General features: G+C 32.2%; 1 protein-coding gene across 3 annotated transcripts in view; it reads left to right on the plus strand.

Moving 5' to 3' along the window:
- Window positions 1-19624, plus strand: part of LOC142327903 (integrin alpha-PS2-like) — a 100520-nt gene extending 80896 nt beyond the window's left edge. Inside the window, exons 17-21 of one of the 3 annotated variants that reach the window (XM_075371259.1) lie at window positions 1588-1760; window positions 8878-8972; window positions 14651-14905; window positions 17047-17277; window positions 18593-19616. In XM_075371259.1, coding sequence (XP_075227374.1) covers window positions 1588-1760; window positions 8878-8972; window positions 14651-14905; window positions 17047-17277; window positions 18593-18763 — 925 coding nt within the window. In that variant the 3' untranslated portion in view covers window positions 18764-19616. Of the gene's footprint in view, window positions 1-1587; window positions 1761-8877; window positions 8973-14650; window positions 14906-17046; window positions 17278-18592 lie in introns of all 3 variants that reach the window. The other 2 variants (XM_075371261.1, XM_075371260.1) reach the window with 2 other exon arrangements.

Below are 19624 nucleotides of genomic sequence, written 5' to 3' on the forward strand. Positions count from 1 at the left end.
CTCGCTGATGGTAAAATGGACTTCATCTTTAACAGTCTCACAGAACAGTAAGTGAATTCTACTTCAGGTTATTATTACTCGCAAATAAACACTACAGTATGACCAGATAACAGGGAAAGTAATGACTAATTTGCAGGAAAACCATGTAGTGTTATCAGATAAGCCATCTTATCATAATGCTGAATTAAATAAAAACTGAATTCATCAACAGCAAAACAGTCGATGATAGACTGGCTGAAAAAATAACAATATACTATTCAGTGAAAACATGTGTAAACTATAATCGTATAAAATTATCAAAGGAACAAAGGTTCTTTGTTTTTGAAACAAAGAACATTTAAAAATCTTTTAGATAGATAAAAAGTTGAAGGGAGGTGGGTTTTCTGTATTATGTTTTTTGCATAATTCTTACTTAGAACCAATGTATATGATAATTGGCCCGGATGAAAAACCATCAAATTGCAGCTGAGAATATTAAAAATTACAAATCATTACACCTGCAATATTTTAAAGTACCAATTAAAGTTCACGGACACCTCGATCAAGAATTAAAAAAATGTTGTGAACATATTAAGAGAAATGAAGATGTGTATGATGGAGGGGGGGGAGGTGCAAGGACCTGTAGAAGAAAACATTAGTTTTATTATCAATTTGGGAGGCGTTGTTTGGATGAAGGTATGAAATTAAATGCATAATGCAATTATCTGGAATTTACTGTGTGTGTTTTTAAAGTAATTATTTATGTCATTACATGTATTACCATATCTAATTTCATATAAAATTACATGTTTAGTTTTTTAAAACACTCATGTAGATCAATAAACAAGTATACTAAAAATTACAGTGTCAACCCACATTCAGGTAATACTTTTAATTTTTACGATTTTAAATTAAGTTTGTGATTAAAATTAAATTAATTAAATATTCATATTAATATTTAATTCGACAATTAATAACTAAATCTAAAAACTTTAGTATATTTGATAATATGTGTTTTATGCAGAAAGAAATTTGTATATAATTGATAAAATAATGGAATATCACACTTTACTTTGAACTGTGTGTACTTCTATAAGTGTACTTGCACCAGTTCGGCTTGTAAAATCTATACCTGGATAAATTATAATAATTTTCTTTATTTTGTTTTTTTTTGTAAAATATTTATTTTTGGTTATGATATTTTAGTGATGCTTAGAAATATATTACTGATACTGTTGTTGATTATGTGCTGTACATTATAAAAGCATTTTAACAAGAAATATAGAAAATTGTCAGCGATATACTCCTATATGGTATATTTCTCATTTATTTATGACTGTAAGTTATCTTATCAGCCCATAAGATTCTTATGAATATGTCCATTAACTATTATAAAAAGTCAAGATAATTTTGACTAAGTTAGATTTATCTGGCATTGTTGACTTATTACCAACTCATGGAAGTGCACTGCCCTGGGTGATGGACTAAAGCTTTATCAGAATAGGTAAGGACATATTAAATATAATTCCAGATGAAATATTTAATGAGTACTAATCAGTCAAAAGCTTAGTCAAAAAACATATTTAGATTAATCTTTTTTTGTTTTAGTAAATCAATACCAGAAGTGATTCAGTATAATCTTACATCATTTGATGATCTCAGTAACCATTCTGATGAATACAAAGGACCACAGTTTACTCATCAATATGTTATTAAAAATCTAGGTCCTTGTCACATTGTTCAAGCTGAATTAATAATCCTTTGGCCATCTTTTATTGCTGGTAAATATATATTTTTTATTATCTTAATCCTCTCATATTCATTATACTTCATTTATAGTACGGGGGGAACATTTGCAGTAACCATATTATTAAATGTAGCTTAAATTATTTGTATTGCACCTATATTGGTTTCCATATGCACTTAGTTTGGTTGTTATTTTCATATATTTCTCCCTTGTAAATATTTCAGTTATTTATTTATCTTTATGGCACACTTAAAGATACAGAATGTTCCAGTTTGGAAATACACAGTAAAAGAAGTGATATTGAAAAAGTTGGAATCAAAATAATAAATAAACACAAATCTAACAGCCAAGTGCATAATCTTCTTCAAGTAATAACATTCATAAACAGTAATGTTTCATGTTCAAATAGTATTTCAATTCATTTAATCAGTGATGCCAACATACCGGTTGGAATAATAAAATTTAAAAAAACATTTTTTATAATTTGCAAATAAAACACCTATTTTAAAGATACATTTAACTTTTCTCTATTAACTTGATTTTTTCTCTAGTTTTAATGAAAGCTAATTTTTCTAACTTGTATCCATTTTCTATTGACTTTATTTAATACATTTTCTCAAGATTAAATTCTCTACAAATTTTTATTTGTTTACTGGCAGTTTAACAAAATTAATTTATAATAAATATAAAAATGTGGTTTTGAGTTCCAATTGTTTAGCCTTTATAATGATTTTTTCAGCAACTACTAGTTGCTGAAAAATTCTGACATGTTTTATTTAATATTTCAGGTAAAAAACATTCAAAACTATTAAGTTTGTTTTTTGGGGTCTCAAGAATTTCAATATAACCTCATTTTAATCTTTGAAAAGAAATCAGAGAACAAAGTTTTTTGAAACTGTCTATATGACTTTCTTATCTAACTATTTAGCTTTAGAATCATCTCTCAAAATGGTATCTTTTCTCTCAAGAACAATCTAAGTCCAGACGATATACCTAAAATATTTCAGACCTAAAATTATTTGATTTTTTTTGTTTAACTCTAGAATCTCTTCCCAAAGCAGAATCCTTAATTCCTGGGACATTAATCCCATGGAGTGTGTGTGCACTTAAGGGAAGATCAAAAAGTAAAGGAATATTTACAGCATATGCACATGTTTATGTACAATAAACAACTTTTCAGAACAACTTATTTTAAAATACAGCCCAGTAATTTTATAATTATCAGAACATGATACAATAAAAAAACTCCAACGTATGCACAGAACTGTATTGAAATTCCTCCACAAAATTTAACCTTGATCAGTGAGCAATTTTTTTCTTACTTATATTTGAAGGAACTAGTTGATTTTAGCTTTAATTCTTATTTTATACATTATTATTTTACATTATTTTATACATTTATTAACACCAAAAATTTTGTTTCAAACATTTTACTTTTATACTGAATAGCAAAAACGCTGATTCTAATTTTATTATGTTGCTTCAAATTATTATAATTTAGTTTTTAATTATTTCTATCAGTGAAAAGTCTAGAAGCTAAATTAAAATGATAATTGTTAAACAGTTTTTGTTTGTGACTATCAGTAACAATATTAATTTATAAATATGCACTTTTGTTAAAATTTATGAAATGTTTTTTTTTAAAAACTTGTTTTAAAACATTTTCAGCTCTTTGTTACCATCTTCATTCACCAGATAATTCTCACAATGCTATCAGCAGCTATTACTGGTGTTTTTTTAAATTACAGATTGCAGATTGTATAAAGAATGTGGTTAAAATTTTTGTTTCTTTGCTTAGTGTTTTGATAATATTTAGTATGTTTAATATTTATTTCATAATGTTCAAATATGTTAAGATGAGGTCCATTTTTGTTTATGTGAAAAATAACAAGGTTATTGTCATGTTAATGAATTTATATCAATGAGATGGTTGGCAAACATTTTCTCTGTGTTGCTATGGAAACCCACCGGGTTGGTCTAGTGGTTAACGCGTCTTCCCAAATCAGCTGATTTGGAAGTCGAGAGTTACAGCGTTCAAGTCCTAGTAAAGCCAGTTATTTTTACACGGATTTGAATACTAGATCGTGGATACCGGTGTTCTTTGGTGGTTGGGTTTCAATTAACCACACATCTCAGGAATGGTCGAACTGAGAATGTACAAGACTACACTTCATTTACACTCATACATATCATCCTCATTTATCCTCTGAAGGATTATCTAAATGGTAGTTACCGGAGGCTAAACAGGAAAAAGAAAAGAAAGAAAAGACAATGTGTTGATATGGAGGAATTTTAAACTTTGAATCTGAATATCATTCACCATTGAAGAAAATTGTATGATGCAAAGTTCTTAAAGCCCTGTAAAATGAAGACCTCTTTTCCAAGTAGCCGATTAGTTTTGTTGCATCAGCCTTAGAGGTAACTTTTACCCTATCAGTTGATCCAGTATATCATCATATTTAGTACAGTTTAATTAAGTGCTGATTTCCTGCAAGTCAGCCTGTGAATGCAGTGCTCTTTTTTAGGTGACTTATACCTGACTTCTCCAGACGAAATGACATATGTCAATAATATCAGTCTGTTCGTGTTTGGTGTGGATTGTTGAGAAGGCTTCTTCAATCCCCGGATGTCCAGCTTTGAAAGTCTTATGTAAGTGACTGATAACCCCACAATGAGCTAGAGGTGGTACTTACAGTTTCCATGTTTAATCTGAGTCAATTCTTTAGCCATCTTTATTCTCCTTCATTCCTTGTGGCACAAGATCTGTTTTCCAGAGTCAGAGATCATTATTTGACAAAATAAATTAATTATTGATAGTAATATACGTTTTAGTAGTTGACAGGGTGCGCCTACCCATTTTAGTGATAAGTGACAACTGGGCGGTGGAACATGCAAGCGAGTGGTGTATGGTACTGCGCTTATTCTGCTCACACTTTTAGGTTAGCTGTAGGAGCTTGTTAGGACACTGGTTGCTAAACTGTTTCGAGGCTCAGTAGCCGTTTGTGGCACAGACATTTGGTCTTATGCTTTAGGGAAACCGAATGGGATGGTGGCAGGAGAAATGCCATGCAAACCAAACTATCCTCTCAAATCCTGTATAAACTTACAGAAGGATCTTCCGTTAGTTGTGGTGTCCCATTCCAGCTGCCATGCTTCCATCGCAAGGCTCTGCAGGCAGGAGATGGGCTACTGAACTAAATTTAGATCTGGTGCATTGTGATCACTGTTTCGTTCTGATACTGGCCCGGCTCAAAACCGCATCCCAAATACCTCGGCCTCCCAGCCTCTTCGCAATCTTTACATGGCTGCCTGAACTTTCACCACTAAATTGATTGGCAGAGCCTTTCCCAATACGGTGGTAGGCTCATAGGAGGTTGTTTTAAAAACATCAGTACCCACAATGGAATTGACGGCTCCTGTTTGTATTCAGTTGCAATACCTTCATGGTTGCTTACATAGAGGGCTCCCCTATCTGTGGACCTCCGCACCACATTTCCGGCAGGTCATAGGCTCCCTGGAACCAGACGTAAAATGCCCTTCCTTGCCGCAATTAAAACCTCTGTGGGATCTGTCAGGGCCTTGATATTTTGCGGTCTTGTGGCCCATCTCCCAACATTTGAAACACCTCTTGTCATCAAAGCAGATGGTTACCTTACAGGACACTACCCCTATGCGGAATCAACTTCTTAGCATTAGTTTATCCACCTTCTCACTATTAATCGTTAACAAGGCCACCTGCATGTTAGAGTGGGCAAGTCTTAACTTAATAGACTGCTTTCTCTCGTCGTCAAATCTCAATTACAGCAGCCACAGCACTGATCACCTCTTCCCTAGTTGTTAAGGCATCTATGTTCCTAATGTTAATTTTCTGGGTACAAACTTTCTTTTTCAATGCCACCTTAACCCTTCTTGGAGTTTTTTAAATAGCTTTTCATGGCCTTCTGCTTCATCTTTAATTCTGATCAAGATGTCCTCTACCTGCTCCTTACCAACATCCCAACCCCGTAGGGGAAAGTCCTACCTTGTGACGTTACTGGTCGCCACACCACCCCCTCCGTTCCGGGACCTGAGGGGCTTTACCAGAGGTCGTCTGTAGACCTTCTAACATTACATCTCATAGTCATCAGCCAGGCCTCAGTCTATATGCCACCAGTGTAAATGCCTCAGCAGATATTTGCATCAGTAAAATAAAATACAGATCAAATTTCGGCTTCACGTAGGCCTCAAACGGACATCTTTACATCCAACCTAACATGATTCCCTCAAACTAACTGACCGAATACGCGGACCCCGCGCCTAGTTCAGATTTGACAGAACCGTTCATGACTGTGAATGCCTCAGAAAACGAATGAGTTTAAAGTTAAATCGGTGCTACACTCATACCAATCAAAATTATGTTTTACATAACATAGAAATTCAGACCTGCACCCAAATAAGTCGACCGATTTAGGTCACCAAACAAGGGGAACGTAACCTCATTCCGGTCCGCGAAGGAGCCGGGGTCAAATTCCGCACCCCCACCCGTTCCCATCATGGTGTCTCGCGTGGCATTTCCAAGTCACAACGAGGACCGCCACCGTCGGAGGGAAGCACGCCACCAGTTGCACGGGCTACCATACCCCGGCAGCGCGACCGCTCCAAATCGATTCACAAACAACACCAATATACCCGTGCACGATGCCAATGCGCCTACCTGCAACCAATCTAATGCCTAGGCTGGAACCCTAGCCACCCGGGATCTTACCACGATCGAGTACCTCGATTAAACTCCCTCTGCAGACCTACACACCGCAAGGGCGCGAAGAAAACCAGCCACTATGGACCACTCCTCGGGTATCATCCAGTTAATACGGAGATCCAGAAAGGAATGTATTCTCTCAGGTTCCCTAACAGCTCGTGAACGTTCGACCTCGTATCGGGGACAGACGTAGAGGACGTGGTCCACTGTACCATCAGTTCCACAACCCGGGGATGCTTCTTACATCCCCGGTAGAATTTCCGAGTCTATGTGCCTAACTTCTCCCTTGACTTCCTTAAGGAGGTCAGCGAAAGTCTTCTTCCTGTGGTCTGCCGCCCTAACAAGTAGTCTTCGTCCTTTCTACCGTTTCCACAGTGGTAGATCTGTCTCTCTTGGCTTTAGTTTTACTCTCTTTTTCAACGTAGAGACCGGTGGTCCTATCAGTCCTTCTACCCGTGTATTCCGAACTTTCCTTGTCACCCTGGCTGCTTCTCCCTCCTCGACTCCAAAGATAACATCTAGTTTAGCTTGGAGAAACATTTCGGCAATACCCTTCCTTAAATGTGAAGAAGTATTCTCCTCTCTTATGGAGGAATCAATAACGAGAATAAACACTCTCCTTTCAGGGTTCTCCGGGTCATCTCCCCGGAGAACTGTGGCTGACTCCTTACAGGCAAGCAGCTGACCCGTAGCCATCAAATGTTTGACCCTTGGAGCCACTTTAAATGTTGACTCCAAGAATCTGCTTTTCGGCTTATTGACATCGAGTATGACAGCAATGTCCCTTTCTTGGTCCAGAAATACCGGTTCATCCAGTTCCATGGTCTCTCTTCCATTTAGCAGCCATGAGGACATATATGTCGTTATGCCCTCTTCCAATTGCCGCAACAGTTCGCTGCTACCGGCATCAGTCCTGGTCTGACATACAACTTCTCTCGCTTCCGCCTTTCTTTCAAAGGAGTAGATTTAACAATTCTTCTAAGTGCCGTTACGACCCTCACAGTATCTACGGCAAGCTCTTTCAATTCTCTGGCCGTGTGATTTTTCTCGTTGAGTGAGCGTACTGTCATACTAATTAACTCCTTAATGTAATTAAATAGTTCCCCTTGAGAGGTGTTCTCTAGATTTACCTCCGATGCTGCTCCATCTCAGCCGGAACAGTTTTAGCAGAGCGGCTCCTCTTCCTCCGCTCTTTATTCTTCTCGACAATTGACGCACCATCCGTCGACTAGCTAGTTGTCGAGTCTAAGGACCTAGTTGCGTATTGGATCGCCTTCTGTTGCTGGCTTCGACCATTTTCTCAACCAGAGGTTGGCACAATGTATGCACTCAATTCGGGTACTCACACCCACTACTGCCGCAAAAGCAGAAGGTACAGGAATTCTTAGATCTTCTACACTTATACAAAAAAAAAATTATCGTGAAATACACGCAATGTAATATCAATACATTAATAATCGACTAATATAAACAAAGATAGCCCTGCCAGTGCTATCAAGCAATGACAAAGCCACCTGCTTATCCCTACCACCCTGGCTATTGTTCAGATAAGATTACAATAGACAATAGAATTACATTACATTACAATAGCATAATCTATATTTTTTTCTTGAGGAGCTATATTTTTATCTTACAATAAGTTCAAGCTTTAAAAAAATATATTTGATCTTTTTGGAATTAATCTTATCTTAAATAATAAAAAACTGTATCCGATGCTCTGGGGTATTTAAATTATCCATCTCAGGAATAGAAGTACTACTATAGTTTTAAATAATGTCTTCTCTGAAACGGATAAACTGAATTGCATAAATTCAAATTAAGTACGCCATTTTTAACCTTTTTTAAGGCATAATTTTTTCTTATATTTTTATCTATGGAGTATTAACTGCTATAAAAATGTGTCATTAGCCATAAAATGTATGAACAGCATATAGTGTACTGTACTCAGTGTTCTGAACTTAGGTGATAGGAATTGGTTCATTGAACATGACTTTGGTAGCACGTTACCATACAATGGCACCCTTCAATTTCCAGTATACTACTTCCTGATGTGGAACCACCAAGATGTAAGAAATGGAGCTTAACATCGTAACAGGATCCTTCATTTGTTAAATTACTGTTATTTTTTATTTATTAGCTAATTTTGACATGTAAAGCAATTGAAAAAAGTAATGATGTTAAAAAAATCCATCGATTGTATATTTCATTATCATAAAAATACTGATATTGAAAAATTGTCAATGACTTTTTTATTACATTCAACTGATAATCATTCATTGACATTTCATTCCTAAAAATTATTCATCCAGACACACTAACTTAGGACTAATACAAAAAAATGTTAATCCTCTATTTTTCTTTCTGAAATCTAAGATATTACAATTTATTTATGTAACATTTTTTTGTTTTGAAGGAAATCGTTTGCTTTATCTACTGAAATCACCAGATCAATTTGGGCCAATAAAATGTGACTTTCCGAGGAACCTTATCGTTAAAGATACAAATACTGTAAGTAATATTGCTTTACTTTATTAGTAAACTATTTATATCATTAAATGTATTTAATGCAATAATAATAATGCCCTGGATAAGCCACTTCATTTATGTCTGCCAACAGGCAATCAATGGTTATGCTCAAGAGCTCCCCTGTGGAGTACAGGATTGGCGATCCTGAGATATCCAAGCTATTTGCAGTTTACTTCTCGGCTTCACTGTTTGCAGCGGTGGCAGAAGGTATGACCGTAATCTGTTTTGCTGATGCTGGGCGGAGTGGGAATGGCAACTTCCCATCGCTTTTCCCAGTTGTGGAGCTGGGTTATGAGTGGACTGCTGTAAGATTGCCCTGCCAAAGTCTTGGTGCCACCCAGTGTGAGTCAGTCACTTCGGCCCTGGGTAGGGATTGTCCCATGGGTAAGAGTATTGGAGATCTTATTGCTAAGTGCGAGCCCTGGGATGTCAGTATTATGAGTTAGACAGTACCTGACACCCGACCCAGATTAAATCTGTGGGAGGTGGCTGATTGAGGAAGTAAGACAGAATCAATGATCTGGGGCATGCCCAACTATCTCTGCATCCGCATCTTGTGACATATTGATTGGCAAAAGAAATGTTATAGATATTTCAATTTCCTCAACTTCTATGGAAGAGAATCCATGTAAAAACCCTCATCTTGGAGAACTTTAACCTCAGAAGAGAAGCAAAGAAAGAGAACAGAAGTCATGAAGTAGAGAAGATAAATCGAACCGAGTTTTGTCCGAAGAGTTCTGGAACGATTCCAAAATATCTGGTAATTAAATGAAAAGAAGGGAGTTTTTCGAAAGTCAGTCCTTTTGTGATAGTTCGAGGGATCAAATAAGCTGCTGGTAACAGAAGTAAGGAAGACTTATTGGGCTGTTCATATAAACTGTCATCGATATACAATTGTCACAGCAACTCAAAGCCAAGAAGATGTGAAGTCTTGCACATTGAAGTTACACAATATAGTATACTGAATTCCTCTAAGTCGTGTGCAGAGAATTGTTAAAATGTGTAGAAGAGGAACTTCATGAGCAAGAAGTTGGAGAGGTTCTACCCACTGGATTACACAGGTTAGAGGTTGTCTGTTTATCCTGACTCCTTTGAGCTGAACTGGATGTCAGCAATTTGGACACGTAGCGCACATTGTACGAGAAAGCAAATGTATATATGGTGAACTGTATGAAGATCCACTTGTATGTGTCAGTTGATCTAGGAATTGTCCGAGACCTACAAACAAGATGTAGCTGTCAAAAGATCAAAACTACAAGAAAGGAAGCTACTTTGAAGTCAGGAAAATTGTGCTTGGCAGAATGCCCAAGATTGCATCATATGTACAGATTGCTACACTACAGCTACCATTAAGCCACAGGATGTAGTTTCTGAACTGTTATCAGTTTTAGTATGCTTACTTGAACGCATCATCAATGAAAAATTAAAGTTATCCATAAAGTAAAAGCAATTTCAAATTGCTACAGAAGAAAGCAGATGCTTCCAAATCTAAGAGTTCTGCACAACCCAGTAATGACCCATCAACCAGTCACAAGAATAGCAAAAATGAGGTTAGAACAGAAAAAGTCTGAAGAATAAAAAAGAAAGTCTGAAGCTAAATCAGAGCAGGTTAAAGTAAAAAATTCAGATTCAGAAATCTGAATTTCAAACAGCAAAGCCAGAAATTAAAATATTAGAAAAAGAGGACTTTGAACGTCCAATGATGGAGCTTCCAAAGGCAATAAGACCTTTAAGCAAGAAGGCGGGTTTCAGCCAACTCACAAACTTTAGTAGGATGTGTATAACGTCTTGATTCTAATATAATGCTGAGCATAATCGGAGCTGGCATCATCTGATGCTGGCACTAGTAGACCATCCATGATTTACTGTGAAAGATCAGAAGAATCTGTTTCAGAGACTTCAGACAACCTGGAGTTCAACATCAATGCCTTCGGGAAAATGGAGAAAAGAAAGAAGAAAGCATGGTCTAAGGGGAAACCTAAGCAATAGAAATTAGTTCTTATGTGATGGACTTAATTTTGTGATTTAATATTATTTGATTTTGTGTTTTAATTTTTTTATAGTTTTTTGACATTTCATTAGAAATGGTTTGAGTGTTTTGTATTTTGAAGTGTTTTTTAATGTGATAATTCTAGTGTATTTCTTAAGTGGCAAGGGCCTTTTACATTCTCATCATCTTGTTCCTCTTTATTGGTTCTTTTTTTCAATTTATTTACTTGCGAGTACAACATTTATATTTTTACGTATTGTAATATTAATTCCTATGTACTGTGGCACAAGTCTTTGACCTTCTTATTCCTATAGGCTTTTGTATGTATTTAATGCAACAAAGTACTAGATAAATAAGAAAATTTATTACTATTATATTTATATTATTTATTACATCTATTAAATTATATTAAAATAATACCAGAATATAGTCAAATACGTTATAAAATACATTTAATATATTTCACATTAAGTAAAATACCGATATATATTTATCAGTTTAAATTTTTTTCCCCCTAACATGTTATTTTTTCATGTTAGTGTTATAATCACAACAGTTAAAGGCCACTAAAGCGGCATGGACAGGCTTAAGAACAATTAGCATCTCATATAATAGTAGCAGTCTTAGGAATAAAAGCGATCATTGCTTTTATTTCTGAGTCGATATTGTTGTGTACCAAGCCTACAAAAGCACATGTGTGTGATTTTCCGCTCTAAAAGTGACAGTGTCATTATTCATCATTCCTAGTTATAACCATTACAAAAGTGAACATCATAGTTTCAGAAAAGTCTGTTTTAATTTCAAGTGCATTTTATGAGTTACATTCTTCAAAAAAAATTTATAAATCTAATATTTTTTATTTAATTAGTTATCACATTTCTGAACAGAAAAACAAACATCTATTTGGTAAATTTATAATTGAAATATGCTGAAAACCAGAATTTCAGAGGAGTTCTACTCTGATACATAGGTGGGAATATAATATAAACTATTTTTGTCTGAACGAGATCCATCAAGTTTGAACATTTTTTCGGATCAAAATTATAGCGATCCAGTGTGTTCAAATTGGGATGAACCTGATATATAAGAAATCCTTTATATTTTTTCAACTGATGCAACTAATGATGAATATAAAAAATAGGGCAGTCTACATAATATATAATAACAACCCAAGAATAACAATTATTTACAATCTTGTGCTTATGTATTTTATAAATAATGTAAAAATTTCCAAATAAAATAGTCGGAATAATCATTTTATTATGAATTTGTTATTTATCATGAAATTCCACTGTATTACAGAGGCATATGTTAGGCTATATAAAAATAAAAGAAAATAATCTTAACACAACTTAAATATGACAAAAATAAGATTTTTTTTAATTCCAGTCTCTTTTTATAAACCAGCAGTATTCACCCATCATTGTGGGTCCCAGCAGTCTTGATATCAGGTTTTCTTTCTTGGTTCTCTAATATCCACCAGGATATTAGGGAACCAAGAATCTTTCCTTCTTCATCCCTAATTGTACCAAGATTTTCAATATGCACCAGAATAAACCAATATGTGAAAGTAGAAAATGTATTTTTAGAGAAATTTGACATTCTATGGTTTGGTAGGTCTTAAAAAGCTCTTTTACTAGGATTTCGCAATTTTATTTTTTTCTTGCCTAAAAATCTTTTTACAAACTTCACAAATGATTTCTATAATTCATTCTAAATTCCATATAGATGGATTTTCTTTCGAAAGTAGGGTTTTCTAATATCAGATCCAGTAAATATACCCTTTACCATCTTTATTAAAGATTTTTACAAAATTTTTCATCAATCCAACTTGATGTAAAGCAGATGAAGAATCTTCTAAGGTTTAGCAAAGAGAGGTGTACAACACTTTTTGATCATGCAATTCTTTTTGCCTATGTTTTTCTTGTTGTTTGTAATTTGTTCCATTCAGAATGGTAACTGTTTTATAATGTTTCTTCTACTGAAACCGAATAAGCAACTGATACAGATGGCTTCTTGATGCCATTTGTAGTTAAAAGTGCTTTTAGAGTATATTTAGATAAATCTATAAAAAGGTACCATTCTGTTCATTTGTGGTCTTTTCCTAGGTAATCAAATTATGACCGAAGTAAATTGATATCAAAGTATATACAAAAAGAATCATCCATTTTTTAAAACACAGAGAAAACAGCATTATTCTTTCTGAATAATGCATTAATAGTTCTATCTGCCAATAGATTCCATTTTTGTGTTATAAAATTGAAAAGTGCTGTTTCAGGCCCAAGTCATGCAACAAATCATTTAATTCAATTTGATGGATAAGGTGGAGTTCACTGGACATCTGAGGACTATAACTGATCACAAGCATTTTTAGAAAGATCTTCATTTTCCATCACTTTGTGTTCACAGAGTTCATCACAGTAAAGCTTTGAAATGTTAATATAATTCCTTTTTCCTTCAGAAACTGGTCTAAGAGCAGATGGCACACTTGGATATTAATCTTATGACTTTTTATATTGATAAACAAAAGTAGCAATTATCAAAATGATCGACAGGCTCATGCCGCATCATAAGGACAGCAGTTAGTATAGAGCTTCTGTTGCCCTTCACGCACTGGACAAGTCACAGTATAGCTTACACAACAATTATGAGGACCCCAATTTTTATCTTTGTCCCCAAATAATGACCAAACGCCAAAAAATAAGTTTTTTCACTTGTTTTTTAATTGATCTATCTACCTTGTAACATTAGCAAAAAAAAAAAAAAACATCCACAAACATAACAACATGTTTCTGGTAAATTTTTACATGATCTATGCTAAAAACTTGAGTTCGGAAGTAACCACTTAAAAAATTCACATGACCAAACTAATCCACATCTTCGTAGTACCTCCACTACCAACCTTGCACAGTTGCCAAGTGTAACGTAGTTAAAATACTAAATTATGATAGATGGTGGCAATTAATGTTATAATAACATAAAAATCAAATGTATTATGTTTTATTATTTTAAATTGTTGATATTTATTAAATTGCCAACAGAATAAAAAATGATAATTTAGTCCATATTATCAGTAACTGTTGACCAGTGGTATTATTTCATTAAAACTGCACTATCGCTTTAGAGTATTAAACCATCATTTTCATTGTTAAATGCTATAAAAATATAAACTAAGTGTTTTTATTTTTAATATTGGTAGAACTCTAAGTTATAGTTATATGTTTGTTTATTGCTTTTTGCTAAAAGAGTGAGAATAAACCACATTGAACAATAATAGATAAAAACCAATTTCTCCACTAAAAAAGTTTAATAAAATTAATCAAATCTGCAACAATGCACATACATGAAAAATTAAGTCTGGAATCAGTAAACTCATGAATATCAATATATTAGAAAAAAGGGTACTCTCCAAAAAATAATTGATATCCATAAAAACGAATTAATCTCCAAAAAAAAGATCATTGAAACCATACACGTTTATTTAAATTTTTACCTTTAAATAAAATTTAATTAATTTCACTAAAAATTTTAGCTTTAGGGTTCTATTTTTGACAAGAGTATCATAATATAGAGGAACATGAGAGACTAACCATTATTTTTTTTAATTTTCTTAATTTAAAATATACATTATTCATTCTATAAGATAAGAATTAATAATTTTTATTATCAGAAACATAATAAGCAAGAAAATATTGAAGAAGTATATAGAGGAGAAATTAATACAGAAGAAAAAGAATTAGAATCGGATGATAAAAAACCTCATAATAAAAGATCGGCTATAAATGATACATTAAAATTACAAAAACCATTCGAATGTGGCATAACTAACTGTACACAAATTAAATGTACAACGGGATATTTAATGAAAGGCCAAGAAGTAATGGTTACTATGTATTCTGCCTTATCAAAAGAAATCATTAAAAAGGTAAGTCATCACTACAAAACTTCATTTCTGAAGTTTGATATTTTCATGATAATCTTTTTTAGATTTTTTGTATTTTTCCCAATTATATCGCTTCATCTTTTGAAAAAAGATAAAAAGGTTTAATCGATTTGGCATTATTATTATTATTAAGACTATATTATGTTGAAATCTCTTAACATGGTATGCATTATAGACTATTTTTTTCTTTTTTAACAAAACTTTTTTCCCAGGCATTTTAGAGACAAAGGAAGAAAAAATTATTACTTGGTTATTCATATAAACTTTTTATTTATTCTGCTTCATTAATATTATGATGATTGACATTTTCATTCTCTTAAGGCTAGAGATTTGCATATATCATGATTATATATATATATGAATATAAAACACATTACATGGAACTCTTAGAAAAGTAAGAAGTACTTAGAACTGCATCACACACAGAACAGATATAATGACACAATTGTTAAATTTAAAACTATTTATGAAATATGATACAACCATCACAACAATTTCAAATTGATGTAATATAATAATTTCAGCGACTTATTGTAAAGATTTACAGTTGTATTGTAAATCCAACTAGATATTTATTAATTTATTCCATCTAGATATATATTTACACAGTCGCAGGAAATTTACAGGTAATGTTTTCATTTAGAACATTATTGTCTATTTGCTTCCCACAAATGGGATATATTAATTTCTTGTTTAACAGAAATCTCTCTCAGCATTTCCTATGGCTGCAATACATATTAAAGTGCGATCAAGAATCATCGGTTTTGGAGTTAAGTGTTCTCAGAGACTAATGATCTTTACTGCAATCTGAAATGTACAGATGAAAGTGTCATCTTTAAGGCCGAATATTGTCTGGATTTCTATGGGTTTGGCTTACTAATATGCATAGTATATTTGTCTCAATGAAGAAACCGCTTTGCTCCATTCTTCATTATTAGGTTTGGTGTATGAAACTTTTTATTCCAGAGAGTGCTTGTCCTATTTTCTGAAAAGATTATTATTAAATTCAGTATCCTCCAGCCATTATCATTGTACTATCCGACATAACATACACGCATAGTGTTTCTGAATATAAATGAAATAAGTAACAATAAAAATTATATTAAAAATTAAATCTAGGTGTCTTATTCTCTAAAAAATTAATTATTGAATGATACAAGTAAAGTCTGTGTTGCGTAACAGTAGTAACCATATTTAGAACCATTCGAAATGGTAAACCCAGCCAAATTTTATAAGCGCATTAATTTTAATAACTTACTTCAAAACAATTGTCCTTATAAAATCTAGTTGGTTTGGTTGACTTTCATCAGCAACTCTCATATAATGAAAGATAATTACATCAGTTGAACAGAATAATATAGCACAATAATACTTTTAAAATGTTAAAAATTATAATTTACCTTTAAATTACACAAAAATTATTCTTCCAAAGTACCATACAGAGGCAATTATAGTACTAATGGACCCATCTTGAAAAGATTAGAAAAAATCTTTTAGTATGTCACTGAATAATATATATGCGATATAAATACTGTTCATTAAATACATTGTGGTTTTGAAATTTAATGAATTTGAAAATTTCTACCGCTTAACCAAGTTGAGATCTTCATTTATATGCTCAAGTAAGATTGCATGTGGCTAATTCAATCTGATTCTACAAGATTATTTGCAAACATTGATTCTATATTGTGTGTAGTGGCCTATATCCATTCTTGGTCTTTATGGATGGATGTTCACCAACCCAACCGGTTAGTATTCACTGCAATCAATGCAGTTTAATTTATATACTCTTGGGCCGCCATGTTTATAAACATAAAAAGTCGAATAAACATATGCAGTCGAATAAAATATTTATTCGACTGCATACTCAGAGATTTCTGTTTTAAGATCGGTGTTATTAACAATAATGGTACTAGTAGTGCCAAAAAAACAAAGAAACCGTATAAGTAGTAATGAACGATTTTTGGAATAATTTCCATATAATTTGAAAGCTTGCTGTTAAACAATTTTAAATTATATCGTGGATTATATATAACCTTGGCCCAATGGATGTTTTCCTCTTTGAACACACCTCAATTCTATTATTAACAGAATTTAATTTACTTCTGTATTAAACTTTTCAGTGGGTACTCAATTCAGAAATACAAGTGAGTTCACTCGCTCAAGCACGCATTGTAGAATTACCATACATCACTTTAACAAATCAAACTGATTATTATCAAACTGAAGAAATTTTAACGACTGTATTTTTAAAACCGCTTAGTATTAAACAGGTATCTCCTCTTTGGGTAGTTCCAACATCTTCTTCCGCTGGTGCCACCATATTGATTGTAATAGTACACCTCTTATACAAGGTTAGTATACTCTGATTAACTTAAGCTTTACTTTTCTTTGTTTCTTCAATTCTGAAGTAAATTAAAGAATTTTTATCAGCCTCCATTCACTTGTCTTTTGTCTTAACAGAGCATTCAGACAGATATATATAATCTGTCTTTTAGATGTACTCAAGATCTCTTCTCTTCCACTTCATTATAAATGTAATGACTTTTCTTAGGAAATCTCTTAATGCGAGTCATCAAGGATATATGTGAATAGATTGTTTGTCTCTAGTATGATAAAAATTTGTTTGATGAGTTTGTTTAATTTAAAATATTTATAACTGCAAGAACAAACAAACAGCATTTCGGATCAAATAATTAGAGAGCTCTTGAAAAAAAAAATGTATTAATGAATTTTTAAAAACTAAAAATACTGATATTGGTCAATGGTACTGTACGTTAAGAAACCATTGTAAACAAAACATTAAAAATAAAAGAAATAATTTTAAAATTACATAATGCAAAAAATCTGAAAAATGATTTTTAATATATATATATATATATATATATATACAAAAAAAATTGGATTCAGTTCAGAAAGGGAATGATGAACTAAGTTAGATTTAAATGTTCTAAACAAGATTTTTTAATATCAATAATATGATCATTTCATATAATAATGATTATAATATTCTAAATGAATCTGGGTGTAACTTAATTATGTTACATAAAAATATAATTATAAGATGGAAATATTTTTATTATTTTCCATCTTATAATTATATTTTTATGTAACATAATTAAGTTACGTACAGATTAGAATGAAAAATTTATTTGACTGGATTATAGTTTTCCTTGCTAATTCTTATTTCTTAGTTTTCTACCCGTTAATTAAAACGTATCTATTATTTATAGATATTTATACTACAAAATTTATAGACTGCAGCGTTGATCTCTGATCAGCACTAATACTTTCAGTAGCACATATATTCAGAAGGTATTAAAGTTATTTTATATTTTGACTTTCTGTAGCTGAAAAGCAAACAAAATTGTACATAAAAGCATAAAATAAGAAACATTAGAACATAAAACCATAAGTAAACATAAAAGAAAAATAGATCCTAACAGATATTATTTTGGTCGAAGGATGAGTTCTTCACCTTTTAATATACTTCACTCGGATTCTGGGAACACAGTCCCAAACTAGAAGAAGCTTCATAAAGGTTTAATTAACAAAATATATATGACATCATGAAATTATAAATAACATCCGTATAAACATATTAAACGGATAGCGCACAAATTTTAAAACAATAAGACCTCTAATTTATTTTCTACATATTTGTTTCAGATCGGTTTCTTCAAGCGTAATCGACCGGTACTTAAAACTAATAGCGTTGAAAACAATGTACCTAAAAATGAAGATCAAAATGAATATTTTAATGAAACTAGCAATGAAGATGAACCTAATGCATCATCCAAAAATGAATACTGTCAATTTCAAAATGAATTCCTAATGTAAATTGTAATTTTCTTAAATAATATGTAAATATATATTTATTCTTATTTATATAAACGTATATTAAAAAATCTGTAAAAAAAAATATCGCAAATTCCCTTAACCGCTTTAATGTCCATAAAATAAGGGAGGAGGATTTCATACCATTGTTTAGTAATAAAACTTGAAAAATTTAAGTAATGAAGAGAAACTCTTTGACAAGAATGTTACCTGTTCAGCAGATTTCGATAAGCATTCCTTTGGTCACCCGGCAGAAATCAAAATGAAATCGCAACATGCAAGTGCTGGAAGTAGAACTTGTTACATATCGAAAACTTAAAACAGTTTTATTTCATTTTGAGGTATACATCATCTGTCATTAAAAAACTAAGACTGTCTGACCAATTTTTTATTCTAATTTATGTTTCTATATATCTGGTATAGCCTCATTGAGGTAATGTGACATATTTTATAAAATTATTTTTTTTTATAAATAAAAAAATATAAAATTGGACAAAATTGACAACAAAATGCAAATCATAAAAATTCAGCAAAAAATTAAATAGGTAAAATTTTTATTATAAATTCCTCTTTATTAACAACTTTATATATATATTTAATTTGGTAAAATAAATAATTTTTTTGTCCATATCTTCCTATGTACCAATTAATATCAAAAGCATAAACAAAATTCAGCTCAATCCACCAAAGCACAATCAATAAGAGCTCTTACCTTATCTTATTATTTTTCTCTTTCATTTTTATAAATCAAAAGCGCTTTTGAGAAATTTCCTCATCATCAGTTGATTAAGATTGAAATTTGATTAGACATTAAAAACATTAATAAAATATTTAACATATTATTCCATACATGACATAATAATA

The sequence above is a fragment of the Lycorma delicatula genome, chromosome 7, assembly GCF_047948215.1.
Source record: "Lycorma delicatula isolate Av1 chromosome 7, ASM4794821v1, whole genome shotgun sequence".
NCBI lineage: Eukaryota > Metazoa > Arthropoda > Insecta > Hemiptera > Fulgoridae > Lycorma > Lycorma delicatula.